The sequence below is a fragment of the Sus scrofa genome, chromosome 14, assembly GCF_054392235.1.
Source record: "Sus scrofa isolate SSC_HxYL_T2T_F1_AM1 chromosome 14, Sscrofa_HxYL_maternal_Yorkshire_Landrace_v2.0, whole genome shotgun sequence".
In the NCBI taxonomy this organism is placed as follows: Eukaryota; Metazoa; Chordata; class Mammalia; order Artiodactyla; family Suidae; genus Sus; species Sus scrofa.
Window position 1 is genome coordinate 52,532,267 of NC_139396.1, and position 15,451 is coordinate 52,547,717.

Sequence of the window (15,451 nt, forward strand, 5' to 3'; positions counted from 1 at the left end):
ATCTCCAGAACTCTTTGAAACAGCATAAAACAGCTCCCACTCATTAGGGTGTGTTTGCTGGCCAAAGACAGCTGCTCTGAAAATAAGAGACTCAGCCTGGAGATACAGACACTAATTGGTATGTTGATGTTTAAAAATCTTTCCTTAAGTTTACTTGAAATGTTATATATGTAGATGGTAAAAATTAAAGATTGTTAAAGGCTGTGTAGTAAAACATTATTCTTCCTCCCAGGAAGGATCCTCTAGTATCAGTTTCTCTCTGTTCTTCCCACGTATTCTCTCATCTGCTCTTATTTTTGGTCATTGTATTTAAGTGCCTTTCAGCCTAAGAAGTGATCTTATTCTGGCTCATTGTAAGAAGGTTTAAGAGATGGGGTGACATAAAAACCAGAAGTCATCACACCTGGCCAGGACCAGCTACATATTTTGTGGGGCCCAGTGCAAAGGAAAAAATATGAGGCCTATATTAAGCAGAGCGTTAAACCAGGTACAGGGCCCATCTAAACACAGAGCCCTACTTGGCTGCACAGTTGGCATGCCTGTGACGCTTTCCTGCCCGACCCTGCTCCCAGCTTGCTGCATGTTCACCATGCCAGGCCTGCATCCAAAGCTAATATAGAGAGTCTGTGGCCTCCTGCCATCTGTGACTTAGATTTGTTGGCTGGAGCCTGGCCTCTTCAGGAAGAAATAGTGGGTTAAATTGAAAGTCAGAAATATCAGAGTGACCCCAAAACTAATAACTATCTGAGTTACAGCTAATTGTTTTTTTTTTTTTTTCTTCCTGGTGCAGCGTTTGGTGGGGGAAGGAGGAATCAGGTCAGTGTAATTATGGGTGGTTTAATGTAGGGGTATAAGAAGCAGTGATTTAGTTAAATGGGGATGGGGTTTGGTGAGGAGATAACTGGAAGTACATAGCTAATGGGAGAGTTCCTGCTGGCTGGTGTCTCTGCAGCTCTAGGATGCAAGTTCTATCCCCTGGCCCAGCACAGTGGGTTAAAAGAATCCTGTGTTGCTGCAGCTGTGGTGAGGTCTCAACTGCAGCTCCACTCTGTTCCCTGGCCTGGGAACTGATCCCTGGCCCTGGGAACTGCATATGCTTGGAGAGGGTTGGGAGGAGGGAAAGAAAAAGCTAATGGGCATCTGGGTCTATACTAGAGACCTGAGGACAGATCCTCAAAGGGGAAGAGGAGAGTGGGGTCGTGACCCCTGCCAGTGGCTCGGCCTGGTAGGAACTCTCCCCAGCAGGTTTGGTATTGTTTCCAGTCCTGAGACAGGTGGGCACAAACAGCTTAATAGAGAGTGCCCTTTGTAAGTTAAATGTCAAAGCAATCTTCACAACAGTCCTAAAAGATAGGCAATAGCAATAAACCCATTGAACAGATGTGGAAACTGAGGCATGAGGAGTTTAAGTCACTTACCACCCAACCTCACACAGCTAGTAGGTGGGTTGCAGGGCTGGGGATCCAACCCAGCTCTTGCATTTACCCTAGAGCTGTCTGCTCCCAGAGTTTTGAGCAGTACTGTACTGTTTGGGGGAACATTCCTTTTTTTCATTGAATATAAAATTGATAAAAGCAGCTGTTATTTATCTAGCGCCCAGTATAGGCCAGACACTGTGCTAGGTACTTTTACAATACCATTTCTAATGATTGTAAGCGAAATACTATTTTGCAAGTGAGGAAACTGTTCTATAACTTGGCCCGACCCAGCCCCTTCACTAGGCAGGACCAGTCAGGATTTAGAGCAGATGTTACAGGTTCTTCAACTCATCACCAGGCCGCCTTTGTCTTCACCTATGTATCTTGAATACTTCTACTTGTTTGGAGTATTATAATTATTATTACTGACCAGGGAGCTCCAGGGTGTTTTAAATTTGTCATTTTAGTTGGTCAAAATGTCTTTCTTGGAGTTCCCTAGTGGCACTGTCACTGCTCTGGTGTGCGTTCCATCCCTGGCTTGGTATAATCATTTCTTTATTGTAATACATCGAAGGCAAATAAAGAACTTCATCTTGCTCATGCTGACTTCTCTTTTCATGATGCTGTTTCAAACAGCTTTTCATGCTGTTTATGTTTGGGATTAACATATTAATTTCACTGCCTGTTGAAGAGAAATGAGAAAATTCTCGGCCTCTTTCTTTTTTCTCATCTCATTGTTTTTTACAGTCTTATTGAATGGGAAGGAATTTAACAAAGTCTAGGAGTTCCCGTCGTGGCTCAGCGGAAACGATTCTGACTAGCATCCATGAGGACGCAGGTCCGATCCCTGGCCTTGCTCCGGGGTTAAAGATCCTTCGTTGCTGTGAGCTGTAGTGTAGGCCAGCGGTGACAGCTCCAATTTACCCCCTGGGAACCTCCATAGGCCATGGGTGCAGAACAAAAAAGTCTCTCAGTATGGTTAATACTGCTGTCTCCATCTAGGTGTTCAAGGTTTGGGAGGTGGTGAACCATTTTAGTGGATGAGGCGAGTAGCACACAGAACAGTTCAGAAAGGAAAAAACAAAGCCTCCGCATGAGTTTATGATGCTGTCCTAGTGAGTGATTTTTTTTTTTTTTTTTTGTGCTTTTTAGGGCCGCACCCAAAGCATATGGAAGTTCCCAGGCTCAGGGTCAAATCGGAGCTCCAGCTGCTGGCCTACACCACAGCCACAGCAACACCAGATCTGAGCCACATCTGCGGGGCCACACCACCACCCAAGGCAATGCCGGATCCTTAACCCATTGAGCACGGCCAGGCATCAAACCTGCATCCTCATGGATGCTAGTCAGATTTGCTACCTCTGAGTCACACTGGGAACTCTGAGTGAGATGATTTTAAAGCCTTGTTTTTCAGCCCCTCCCTTGTACTGTCCAAGTTTTCTTAAAAATAAGATTCCTATGCTCTGTTTACTTATTTTCTTGGCAATCTGTGTTGTCAAGACAACAAGAGCTGTTTGCCTAGAATAGGTTTCTCTGGTGTTCTTGGAGGAGAAAACTCAAAAAGCAAAGCCAATTCTTATTTTCATATTTCAATGTTTCCCTTGAGTGGAAGGGACTCTATCATAAAAGGGACTGAGTGTCAGTGAAAGGCAGTTGTGGTTTCTCCGCTTTGTTCTAATTCATGTTAATAAGAAAGACACATAATTAATGGGGTCTTTAGCTCTGTGCTAAGTGTATTAATAGTTAGCACCTTTGAGCACTTAAGTGCCAGGCACTGAGGTATTATCTTTTTTTGAGCTAAAATTATGTAACTTTATGTGTTTCAGGTGTACAACATTATAATTTGATGTCTTCTTGCATTCCATTCCAACATAATCATCACCAAAAGTCTAGTCACTATCACTCAATCCCCTTGACTCATTTTCTTTTTCTTTTTTCTTTTTTTTTTTTTTTCTTTTTACGTTCACACCTGTGGCATATGGAAGGTCCAGGGCTAGGAGTTGAATATGAGCTGCAGCTGCTGACCTATGCCACAGCAACGCCAGATCAGAGCTGCATCTGCAATTTATGCTGCAGCTTTCAGCAATGCAGCGTCCTTAACCCACTGAGCAAGGCCAGGGATTGAACCCACCTCTTCGTGGATACTAGTCTGGTTCTTAACCCACTAAACCCAAACCTGAACTCCTCCTTTGACTTAAAACACTCATGTTTTGTTTTTGTTTTTTTGGCCGCAGCCTTGGCATGCGGAAATTCCCCAGGATCTGATCTGTGCCATAACAGTGACAATGCTAGATCCCCACTAGCCCACCAAGGAAATCCCAAACACTCATGTTTTAACGTAGAACCCACATGTAGGCATGTGTCTGTGAACAGTGTAAACTATATTCTGCAATTTGCTCTTCCTTTTTTCATTTTTAAAAGTTTTATTGAAGTATAGTTGACTTACAATGTTGCAATAATTTCTGCTGTACCACAAAGAGATTCAGTTATACACATGCACACATCCATTCTTTTTCAGATTCTTTTTCCATATAGGCAACTTGCCCTTTTACTCAGCATTTTGTTTTGGGTTCTCCCCATGTCTGTACAAATAGATGTATTCATTAGAACTATTGCATAATATTCCATCAAATGACTACAACACATTTTATTGATCCACTTCCCTGATGAACATTTAGAATAGTTGTTCCCAGGTTTCTACTATTACCAACAAATGCTTGCATGTTGAACATCAGAAGCGGCTGTTTTAAGCAGAACGCTCTGAATTGTTTGGGAATCACTCCTGCAGCTTGAAAATACTAGAGGGACTAAACTGAAGAGGACTTCGAACCTTTAATATGGCCCTTGACACAGGACTGAGTTTTGCAACCACTCAAGGACAACCGTGGAATCCTGCAGCCCGTGTGAGGTAGTCCTTTGCCCCTCTCCCGCAGTTACCCAGCTGGAAGACTAAACAAACTCTAAGGGCTCCAGCAAGGTAGGGCGCCAAAAGGGTAGAATGTTTGGGAAGCATATGATGTATGTTACAAAAAGCATCTAAGAAGTTTTCAGGAAAGACAGGACTTCATCGGGTTTCCTGTAGTCTGGTACATCCAGGTGGAGTTGGGGTGGCAAAGAAACACGGCCCCCAGCCTTTAGGGCGGGTCCCGAACAGCGGTCTGTGGGGAGGCGGGTGCGGAAGGGAGTTCCCCAGAATGGGTGGTGACCCGAAATCCAGGCCGCACCCACCGCCTGGTGCTGGGGCAGCAGCCCAGGGACAGGAGCTGAGCCTCGAGGCGGGGCCTCGCGTGACTCGCAGGCTTGGGGAACTTTCCGCGGCTCAGCCACCGCCCTGCAGTCTCCGCGTTTGACTGAAAGCGAGTGCAGCCGGAGCCTCCGGCCGCCCCGAGGGTGCCGCGGCCGCCGCGGGGAGAACCCGGGCAGGTGCGCGCCGCGGGCGGGGGCAAAGTTGCAGCGCAGCCTCCCGCCCTCGCGCGCCCAGGCAGGTTTCTGCCCTCCTCGCGGGTCCGCCAGCTCCTCCGACACCCCCACCCCGCCTTGCCTCTTTTCCCTCCTCTCTGCCTCCTCCCCTTTCTCCTCCTTTCCCTCCGCCCCGCCGCTACTTTCCTCTCCTTCGGCTCCCGCCTCCCTCCCCTCCTCGTCTCGGGGCCGAGCCTTCGGGGGCGCGCGGCGAGAGCGGGCGGCTCCGCGCCGGGGTTTCTAGCGACCGCAGCCAATCTCCGCGCAGCCCGCGGCCGCGTCGCGCTGGAGCCGGGACTCGGCGGCTCCTCCCGCCCCCGCCTCTCCCCTGCGCGCCCGCCGGGGCCGCGGGGAAGAGCTCGCGGGCGCGCGGAGCCGAGCAGAGCCGAGCTGGGGGCGCAGAGCGCGGGAGGCGGCGGCGGCGGCAGCGCGGAGTCCAGGTGAGCGGGCGGGAGCTGGGCCGCACGGTGGGGGGACGCATCCGCCGAGGTCTCGGCGTCCTCTCCTATTCGGGGCGCCGGACTATGGCCGGGATCGCAGACAAAGCCCTGCGGCCGGGCCCTGGTTCCCTCCACGGAAAGGACCCCACGTGCGCAGTCCCACGCCCCGCCACGTGGGGGACGCGGCCCCCGGCGCCTCTTCCCCCGCGTCCTCCGGGCGCCCTGGACCTCAGGGTGGCTGGCTCGGCGGGGCCGCGCCCCGGCTTGGGGTGGAAGGGGCGGTCCCGGAGTTTGGAATCGTTGTCACCAGGGGACCAGGGCAGTCAAGGATCTTGGAGGCGGCCTAGGCCCACCCCCTCGCGTTTGACAGGTGGGCAGAGCTAGAGCGGGCGAGCGAGGAGAGGGCCCGCGGACTTTGAGCACCCGTTCCACGCTTGTCTTGGGGGGCAAACCCGGGCCGTGATGGGTTGGACACCAGGCGGCAAGACCCAGACCGGCAGCTGTGGGACCGGGGGCCCTTAGCCTCGCCTCAGTCGGCCCTTTGCCCCCGCCCCCTTCTCTCTGCCGGAACCTCACAGGCTTGGTCCTTTTGACCTAAATTCACCTCGGGGCCGAAGCCTACTGTGAACGCAGAGCAGTGCCTTCGCCCGGCACCCTCCGCCTGACTCTTGAGGATGGTGGGCCCGCCCGGCCCCGCTCAGCATTGGGTCTGGGTGCCCGCGGTGCCACCCGTTCCAGCCTTGAGCTTTTCCTGGCTTCCCCCACCCCCTGCACTGCCCAGTTTGGGAAGCGGGGTGTTTTCACAGCTCTGCCAGCCGCTCTGCTGCTCTCACTTGGCGCAGAAGAGGTTGCACCGCAGCCCCTCCTATCTCCCCTAGAAGGCTGGGGCAGAGGCTTGGTGCTTGGGGGGCGGGGATCTCAGTGCCATCAGTAAGAAGGGCAGGCTGACCTGAGTTGGGACGTGCAGGGTCCACCTCCTGAGAGGCAACTTTTACCTTCTTCGGTCTGGAAGTCCCCACAGTCCTCGAGATAGAAACTTCTTGTGCCTTGGAGCTGTGCTATCATTTACCACACCCCTCCCCTGGCTCTGCCCCTAGGGGAGAAAGGAGATAGCTCTCAGTTTCTTTGGCTAAACTACTTCACAGAAATACAATTTAAGAATAAATGGTGTGCAGCTATGCAAATACAGCTTCAGGGTGAGTCCTGGAACTTCTTGCCAGATTGCTGATCCTAAACTCTTCTCATATAGAGAGCAACCATTTGTAGTGAGAGCACACAATGTATTTTTATATATAATAGCCATCATTTCATGGGTCCCTAACTTGGATAATAAGAATAATGTAGTAATAATGTTAATAACTAGCATTTTTGGGGTTCTTACTATGTGTTAGAAACTGTGCTATTTGTTGCAGGCATCATCTGGTTTACTGCCTACCAGAATCCTGTGAGGCGGAGATGTTTATCCTCATTGTAGAGATGAGGAAATCAAGGCTAAAAACAACCATGCAGTATTGCTGGGAGAGAGCCCATTTTATAGAAAGGATCAGAGAGGTTAAGTAACTTGCCCAGGGTCACACAGCCAACCCAAGCATGTCAGGTCCTAAAGCGTTTGTACTTTACCACCTACTCTGGAGCAGAGGCCCTTGCAGAGCTGCCCACAGCTTCATGAGTAACCCAGAAATGTTTGCTAAAACAGCCTAAGGAGCCATGGTGGTGATGCTGATCGACTTGGGTTTGTCTTTGTTTCCAGGTTGTTAGTGGGCTGGTAGGCAAATCTATTCACTAATAATCATGCAGTAGTTCTCATCAGGGGTGGTCCCACCTTCCTGGTAAGCATTTAGAAAAGTGTGGGGGTGACTTTAGTTGTCAAAATGATGCTGAGCCCTCCTGACTTTTGGCGGGCAGGAGCTGGAGATGCCAAATATCCTGCAAGTGGGCCAGATTCACAGCAGGCATGAAGAATTGCCCTGCCCTAAATGCCAGGAGCGCTCCTGTTGAGAAATACAGGAGGAATACATGCTGTGGGAACGATGAAGTAGAGGGCAGTGGGGGATCTGGAGAAATCCCTTCTGGCTTGTGTGAATCCAAGAAGCTTCCTGAAGGAAGCATCATTGGAGCTGAATCTTGAAGGATGGGCAGAAAAGTGGAGACTGGAGGGGAGTAGGAGGGGCATAGGACAGGATGCCCCAGCAGAGGGAAGTTTCTGGAGTCAGCTGGAGTTCCCTCCTTGACAAGCTCAGCCTGTCTCCAAGATGGGCTGGTGGGTGGGGAAGCACCTCTCTCAGGAGGAAGAGATGGGTGGGTGGGGCAGGCCAAGCCTGTTTCCAAGGCATTTTGGCTCCGATTTGAAAGTGGGCCACAGAATCACCCTTTCCCTCTCAGGAGCCCACCTGATGGAAGGGCTTGGAGAGGCTAAATGGCTTGTTCAGCGTCACTTGTGACTTTCTCCCCACAGGCCTTCTTCTGGTGGCTGCGGGAAGCATATGGTTCCCGTCTCCTTTCCTGATCCTGAGGACTTTGGGCAAATGCTCTTTCAGATTTTCCTTTGAGTCAGAGAGCCTTGTTTTGCTATTTTTTCGCAGCTGTTTTGCTTTCCTAGTAGCTCCTCCCTCTTGGACTGGGTTAGAGAAAGAACCTGGAGGTGGGGTTCAGGCAGGCCTGGCTCCGTGCTGCTGCAGTGGCCTTCGCCCTCACCTCTGTGCCTTCTCTCCTGGACACTTGAGGAAATGGCAGTTCCTTTTTGGAACTGACTTTTTTCCTTTTGGACTGTGCTCGCTACAACTTTACTGATGTGTTAGTACCACGTGACCTTTTATGTCTGGCTTTCATCGCGCGGACTATTTTCAAGGTTCACTCAGGCTGTGGAATATTTCAGTGCTTCCTTTCTATGACTGAATAATATTCCCATGTATGGAGACGCCACATTTTGCTTCTCCATTCATCCGTTGATGGTCATTTGGGTTGTTTCTACCATAAGAACTTCTCAAGGGCACTTTGTCCCTTCCTCTGTCTCCACTGCCCCCAACGAATAAACCTCTGGGCACAAGACATGATTTTGTCGCTCCATTTGCAGGGAGAGGGTGATGAAAGGAAGGTTCTCCAAAATCAATTGGAGACCAGCTTCCTGGAACAAGGTTTTCAGGACTCCCTTAACTTCACCCCAACCTGCTCCTCCATGAGAACCCTCGCTCCCATCCAAGCACATCACCTCCAGGGGCCACTCACAGGTATTCATTCCAAGTGTGATTTTTCAGGGAGTGTCTGGATTTCATTCTTTTCAGGGGTGATTTGTTAAATGTAGGTCCCCATGTGATTTTATTGGTATATATTTTGTGAGACCTTTTTCCAGGTAAGTAAATCCACAAAGGAGAGAAAGCCTCACCAGACAGATGGTGGCTTGGCGTGGCGTCAGCTCCTCCTCCTGACAGCTTTGCCAGGAATGCCCACCAAGGATGTGGAAATGGAGCAGTGTGAAAAGTGGGCTGGGGGGAAGCCCAGAAGTTTCCAGCCCTTCCTTTTTGACAGCTGGGGAAGGTGCAGGGCAGAGAGGAAGGTAGTACATGGTCTTTTCATACAAGATTGGGTGCGTTCAGGGTGGTATGGCCCTAAATGAACATGGTCTTTTCAGAGCTTTGCCATGTGTGTTGGGCACTTTTATAGAATGACTCTATGGCTACCCCCTTGGTAGGTTGCTGCAGTGGCTCCATTGTGCAGATGAGAAGATCAAGGCCCAAGCCCCCTGAGATCTGTAGTTTCCTGACATATCTTCTAGTCTGAGCTCTTGTGTCTCCATCGGCCTCCTTATGTTGCCAAATGATATGCCTTTTCTCATGGAGTAGAATCCACCTTCTCCAGAGGGTTACGGGTGGAAATAGTTTCCTAATGGTTTTGCTCTTTGAAAAATAAGATTTGTTGTGGAGTTCCCATCATGGTGCAGGAGAAACAAATCTGACTAGCAATCACCAAGTTGCAGGTTGGATCCCTGGCCTCACTCAGTGGGTTAAGGATCCGACGTTGCCATGAGCTGTGGTGTAGGTCACAGACATGGCTTGGATCTGATGATGCTGTGGCTGTGGTGTAGGCCAGCTGTAGCTCCATTTGGACCCCTAGCCTAGGAACCTCCATATGTCACAATGTCACGGATGTGGCCCTAAAAAGCAGAAAAAAAAAAAAAAAGAAAAATAAGATTTGTGGATGCTTATTTTTTCTTTCTTTGCTTATGGAATTCCTTACCCCCAAAACCAAAAAAATAAAGGGGCATATTTAAAAGGAGGTGAGGAATTCCTCTTGTGGTACAACAGAAATGAACCTGACATATTAATATCCCATATCCATGAGGATTCGGGTTCGATCCCTGGCCTCGCTCACTGGGTTAAGGATCTGGCGTTGCCATGAGCTGTGGTGTAGCTTGGCAACTGCAGCTCTGATTAGACCCTTAGCCTGGGAACTTCCATATGCCATGGGTGCAGCCCTAAAAAGCTAAATAAATAAATAAATAAAGGAGGTGAGCGTAGGGAAGACCTCTGGCTCTGGCATTCCCAGCTGGGGGATGCTAATGACCAAAATGGGGAAGGAATTATTTTAGCTGCCAGTGTTTTCCATTTCAGTCTTGTTCGTAGTGTTGCTGCTGAATTTTTTCCCTCAATTATGAAACATTTTAAGGGTAGAGAAAAAGCTAAAGTTTTTGTTTTTTTTTTTTAACTGGCTCATGGTTTTGGAAGGCTGGAAGGAGGCCAGGAGGTGATGGAAATGGGGCAGATCAGGGCGCTGGCTCTGGAACCCTATGATCTTTCACTGAACCCACCCCTTTGGTGGGTGCTGGTGACAAGCCCTGCCCTGGGAACTGAGGAACGCTGGAACTTGGTCCTTGGCCCTAAGGAGCTCCCAGGTGAGCGGTCTGGAATTGTGGAGGATCACTTTGGACAAGATCACCAATTCTAGCATTTTTCCCTTTTGAACAGGAGAGAAAGAAAATTGGAAGCAGCGTCTGTTGTGCCCCTGCCCTCACCCTCCCCCGAAAGCTGCTGAGCAACTATTTTTATGTTGTCCCTTTTTATCCTGTTGGCTTCTGTAAATAGTTGAGAGATGGCAATTGCAGAGATAAAGATGCTAATTCTAACCTGGAGAGGAGAGACTGATGTTTCCCCTAGGAAATCGGAAAAGGCCAAGGTCTTGCCCCTCTGCCCTCGTCTTCTTCTTCGGCATGAGGTAGGAAGTGAGGGGGACATTGAGGAGGGGACACGGTGGGAGGTGCCTGAGGTAAGCCTCTACTGGAGAGCCTTAAATGGGGAACTAGTGGTTTGTGTGGGGGCAGGGTATGGAGGAAAGGATTCCCTTGTGGGCTTTTTAAGGTGCATTGGTATTTTGCTGTTAAGGCTTCTGGTGAAAGAGATTTTATTTAGATTCCTCCCAGACAGTTCTTCTGCCCTCTGGGTCCAGTGTAGGGGATAGGATTGGACCCCTAGAGCCAGCTCCCAGCCCCTCGTTGCCCCTGGCTGGGGTTGCTTCGTACTGGAGGCTGGGGAGGGAGGGAGCTGGATTTAGCATCACCTCGAAGCATCAGGGAAGAGGGAGGGAGAAGGGCTGTGGGTGGGCGAGGCCGGATGCCTGTGGATTCCCAGCTGGCCCCCTCCCTCTCTGATTTGCCAAGCTGCAGAGAGTTGGAGTCAGGAGTCTTTTTCTTTTCATTACAAATGGAAATTTTAGTTGTTTCCCAGCCTCTTCCTAAAGTTCGGTGAAAGATTGCAAAGATTGCTCCGAGGGATTCAGAGGGAGAAGAGAAAGGAAGTAAGACGGTTCCTACCTCCTTTTTCTATGTACCCACACTCACACCCCCTCCCCCCCCCCCCCCCCCCCCCCGCCCCCGCACTCAGCCATTCATTCACACTTCCTGGCTCTTCAAGCTGGGGGCCACCAGCACACACCTGCCTTTAGGTTCTGGCGGGTGATTGGGGACCATTCTCTTGTGATACTTCACTATGGACGGAACAAGAGGAACTCTTAAGACAGTGGAGCTTCTTGCTCTGCCAGTGTCCAGGGCCCTAGGGCACACTGCAAGGGTCAGGGGTCCTGCCCTGGCGGAGCCTAGAACCTACTGAGCTGCCTGGAAGAGGTCATCTCACTTCCCTGGGTCTCAGCCGCTCTGTCTGGAGCCTTCGTGAGCTGATGATCAAAGCTGTTTGAGAATGTGTGCAAAATTCTTATACCACAAGTAATCGAGAATGCAAAATTATCTCTGCTTTTGAGGTTGTAAAAAGTAATGCATGTGGATAAGAGTTAGAGGGGAAGGGGAAAAGAGTTAAGTTAAGCGTGGTGTGATTTCACAATAAAAATTTTAATGTGAAGCCAGTTGAGGGCCTTGAACTTGATAGCGGCTGAAGTGCTTTCTTGGTAACAGCTTCCATTTAGGGAGCATTTGCCATGTGCAGGGGCCTGTGTGGTGGGTGAGGTAGGTGTTGTTATCCCCAAGGTTACAGCACCTAAGGTGAAGGGCTTTCCCCCCCTTTCAAGGAGCCTTTGATTTCACACTTGCACCCTCCCAAATCATTGTGAGATTGGGGCAAGTCACTCATACTCTCTGTGCCTCAGTTTTCTCATTGGTGAAATAAGCATGATAATAGTACCTAACTCATAAAGTTGTTGTTAAGGTTAAATGAAATAATACGTACAAGGTGCTTAGAGTAGAGCCTGGCACTTGGCCAGACTCAGTCATCATTGTTATTGTATCTGCAACTACTGTGGCTGCTGCTATAGTGACTTGATTCTTGTGTTAAAAGTATTAGTCAGGAGTTCCCGTCGTGGTGCAGAGGTTAACAAATCCGACTAGGAACCATGAGGTTGCGGGTTCGATCCCTGCCCTTGCTCAGTGGGTTAACTATCCAGCGTTGCTGTGAACTGTGGTGTAGGTTGCAGACGCGGCTCGGATCCTGCGTTGCTGTGCCTCTGGCATAGGCTGGTGGCTATAGCTCCGATTCGACCCCTAGCCTGGGAACTTCCATATGCTTCGGGTGGAGCCCTAAAAAAACCAAAAAAAAAAAAAAAAAAAAAAAAGTACTAGTCAGTTTCTTCCCTTCATTCCATCCTGTTCATTAGCCCTTTCCTTCTGCATATTTGACTTTTTTTTTTCCTTAAAATAAAAAGAGAAAGAAATTAGGACTTTGGAAGTTCTGATTTTCTGCCACACTGTCAAGTGAAGGCTGTCAGGGGAGCTGTAACTGCCTGGCAGTTTAGCCTGATTGGGATCCTTAAGGTATAGGGAACTTACCATCTGGCAGGGAGCTTAGTGGAGGTTTTCTGTCAGTCACCTCTGTGTCATTTGTCTATTAGGACCCTTAGTTGTAAATGACAGAAAACCAACTGCAAATTAACTTAAGCAAAAGTGAGAATTTATCGGCTCATGTAGTTAAAAGCTTGTGGGGTATATGGGCTTCAGGCATGGCTAGATCCAGGTGCCCAGACAATGTCTCCGACTTCCGTTTTTTGTTTGTTTGTTTTTTAAATCTGTTGCCTCTCTTCTCTCTCTATCCACTTCATTCTAAGGCAGGGTTCTCCCCAGCCCCTGGTAAGTCTAGAAATAATCTTCATTGCTCTGTGCTCCACAGAGACATTCTTCTTAATATTTCCACAGAATCCTAGAATAAGACTTAATAGACTGACTTGGGTCACACATCTACTCTTGAAACAATCACTTGACCAGAGTAGGTGACACCCAGTTGACCAGGCTTGAGTAATCATGGAACCCCTGAAGCTGATGGTACAGATAGTTCCGTGGAGTTACCTTTCACACAGAAGGGTGAATTCCAAACATAAATCAGGCTGCTGTTAGCAGACTAAAGGAACATAAATTCTAGGCCAGCTAAAGAAAGCATCTGACCTCTTGAGTGGTCTTGGGATTAGAGAAATAAACAATGACCTCTAGCCAATACTTAGTGAGTGCCAACAGTGTTCTAGGAAGTTGTAGGTCCTGGAGCCAGCAGTAAACAAGAAAGGCAAAGCCAAGGCTCTCACAAGTTAAGTCAAATCAATATGTCTGTGCCCATGCATGTCTTTTCGGAGCACTATAAGACACTGTGCTTTCACACTCTCCCCTTTCACACAGGTTGGAGTCTCAGAAAGCCAGAGGAATGGGCTCTATATTCCCCTTTGTTCAAGATTTTGGTGCAGCCTGGACTTCAGGACATACTAAGTGGACATTGCAAGGCTGTACCTGTAATTTTTAGCTCAGACCCATTTTAACTCTGCTTGGAGCCACTGTGTAACTTTGAACAAATCAGTAGCCCCTCTGAGCCTTCATTTTTCTCATTGGCGGAATGAAATGGTTGGAACAGGTGACTGCCAACCTGTGCCTGTTTTAGCACTAAGATCCAGTGCATCTCAAAGTAGGGTCTGTAGGGATAAGACCCATCATGAGAGGTGGGAGGACGTGTAACATGGCACTCAGCCTGTCCTTGGTGTGGGGGAGTCAAGGGGGAACAGTGAGGACTGTGGCAGCCTGGTGAGTGTATTTCCTGTCCAAGAGCTGCAGGGAGCTGTTGCCAGGGGAGAATACAGGCCCACTGATATCAGAATGTCCAGTTCTGGAGTTCCTGTTGTGTCTCAGCAGGTTAAGAACCCAATTAGTATCCATGAGGATGTGGGTTTGATCCCTGGCCTCACTCATTGGTTAGGGGTCCAGTGTTGCCACAAGCTGCAGTGCAGGCTGCAGATGCAGTTTGGATTCTGAGTTGCTGTGGCTATGGCTGTGGCTGGCAGCTGTAGCTCTGATTCAATCCCTAGCCTGAGAGCCTGAGACCCTGAGAACTTCCATATGCTGCAGGTGTGGCCCTAAAAAAGACCAAAAAAAAAAAAAAAAAAAGTCCAGTTCTTCAAAGAACTCTGGAAATTTTCTTTTTTTTGGCTGCACCCATGGCATGTGAAAGTTCCCAGGCCAGGGATCAAACCCATACCACGGCCGTGACCAGAGCCACAGCATTGACAATGCTGGGTCCTTAACCTACTGAGCTATAAAGAAACTCCTGGAAATTTTGATTTTTTTTTAACTTTTTTTTGGCCGCGCCCATGGCATGTGGTTTGTGGCCAGGGATCAAACCTGTGCCACAGCAATGACGATGCTGAATTTTTAACAGCTAGGCTATCAGGGAACTCCTGGAAATTTTGATTTTGATCTGAAATCTCCTGGCTCTGAAATCTTGGTATCTCATCCAAATAGTTTTAAACACAACGTAGGCCAAGCAAAATACATCAGTGGCCAGATGTTGCACAAGGGGGACTTTTTGCTTTAGGGACTCTGATGGGGACAGGGTCTGTGCGCTCTAAAGCCATCACTGTCCCATGTGCCTTCTGCCAAGGAGGGGCCTTTGTCTCTGAGGAGACAGTCAGTATCAGTGCCTCCAAACTCAAGAGTGTTCAGGGAGGGATAAGGTGGAGTCACTGAATCTGATTGGACTGCTTGGCTGGGCTATGAGCCGGAATCTGGAATATTTCAGCTGGTGTCAAACCTCAGCACCACTTCGGCTGGTGCGGCTGAGTCTCCCAGGTCTCTGCTTAACCACTGGGAAACACCTCTGAGTCTGTGGCCTCTGGGCCAGCAGGCTTCTGTGCTTGGGTGGGGGGCACTGTGACAGTTCGCTATGACTGCCGACTGCCGAGATGAAACCCTGCAACAGGGGCAGCTTGAGCAACAGAAAGGCATTCTCTCCTAGTCTGGAGGCCGGAAGTCTGAGGTCCAGGTGTTGTTGGTCTGGTTCCTTCCAAGGGCCGTGCAAGGGAATCTGATCCATGCTTCTCTTCCTGCTTCTGGTGGCTGCTGGCCGTCTTTAGGGCTCCTTAGCTTCTAGGGGCAGCACCCCAGTCTCTGCCTTCGTGTTCTCATGGTGTTCTCCCTGTGTGCAGGTCTGAGTCCAAATTCCCACCCCCACCTGTTTTTTTTTGTTGTTGTTGTTGTTTTGTTTTTTGTCTTTTTTCCTTTTCTAGGGCTGCTCTCGTGGCATATGGAGGTGCCCAGGCTAGGGGTCGAATCAGAGCTGTAGCCGCAGTCTACACCAGAGCCACAGCAACTCGGGATCTGAGCCTCGTCTGTGACCTACACTACAGCTCACGGCAACGCAGGATCCTTAACCCACTGAGCAAGGCCAG

At 49.4% G+C, this 15,451-nt stretch overlaps 2 protein-coding genes across 34 annotated transcripts in view; both read left to right on the top strand.

Annotated features, from left to right (window-relative positions):
* Positions 1 to 15,451, top strand: part of CAMKK2 (calcium/calmodulin dependent protein kinase kinase 2) — a 59,046-nt gene continuing 43,595 nt past the window's right edge. For 11 of the 33 annotated variants that reach the window (XR_014827303.1, XR_014827302.1, XM_084996235.1 and 8 more), the window contains exon 1: positions 5,230 to 5,317. The gene's annotated coding sequence lies outside the window, so the exon portion shown is untranslated. Of the gene's footprint in view, positions 119 to 4,751; positions 4,900 to 5,229; positions 5,688 to 15,451 lie in introns of those variants that run through there. The other 22 variants (XM_084996236.1, XM_021073035.2, XM_084996241.1 and 19 more) reach the window with 6 other exon arrangements.
* Positions 4,613 to 14,171, top strand: LOC146396559 (uncharacterized). The gene is made up of 4 exons (XM_084997476.1): positions 4,613 to 4,705; positions 4,776 to 4,922; positions 5,072 to 9,283; positions 12,154 to 14,171. Exons 1-3 carry the CDS (start codon positions 4,613 to 4,615, stop codon positions 5,699 to 5,701), a joined length of 870 nt encoding a protein of 289 aa, XP_084853602.1. The 3' UTR covers positions 5,702 to 9,283; positions 12,154 to 14,171.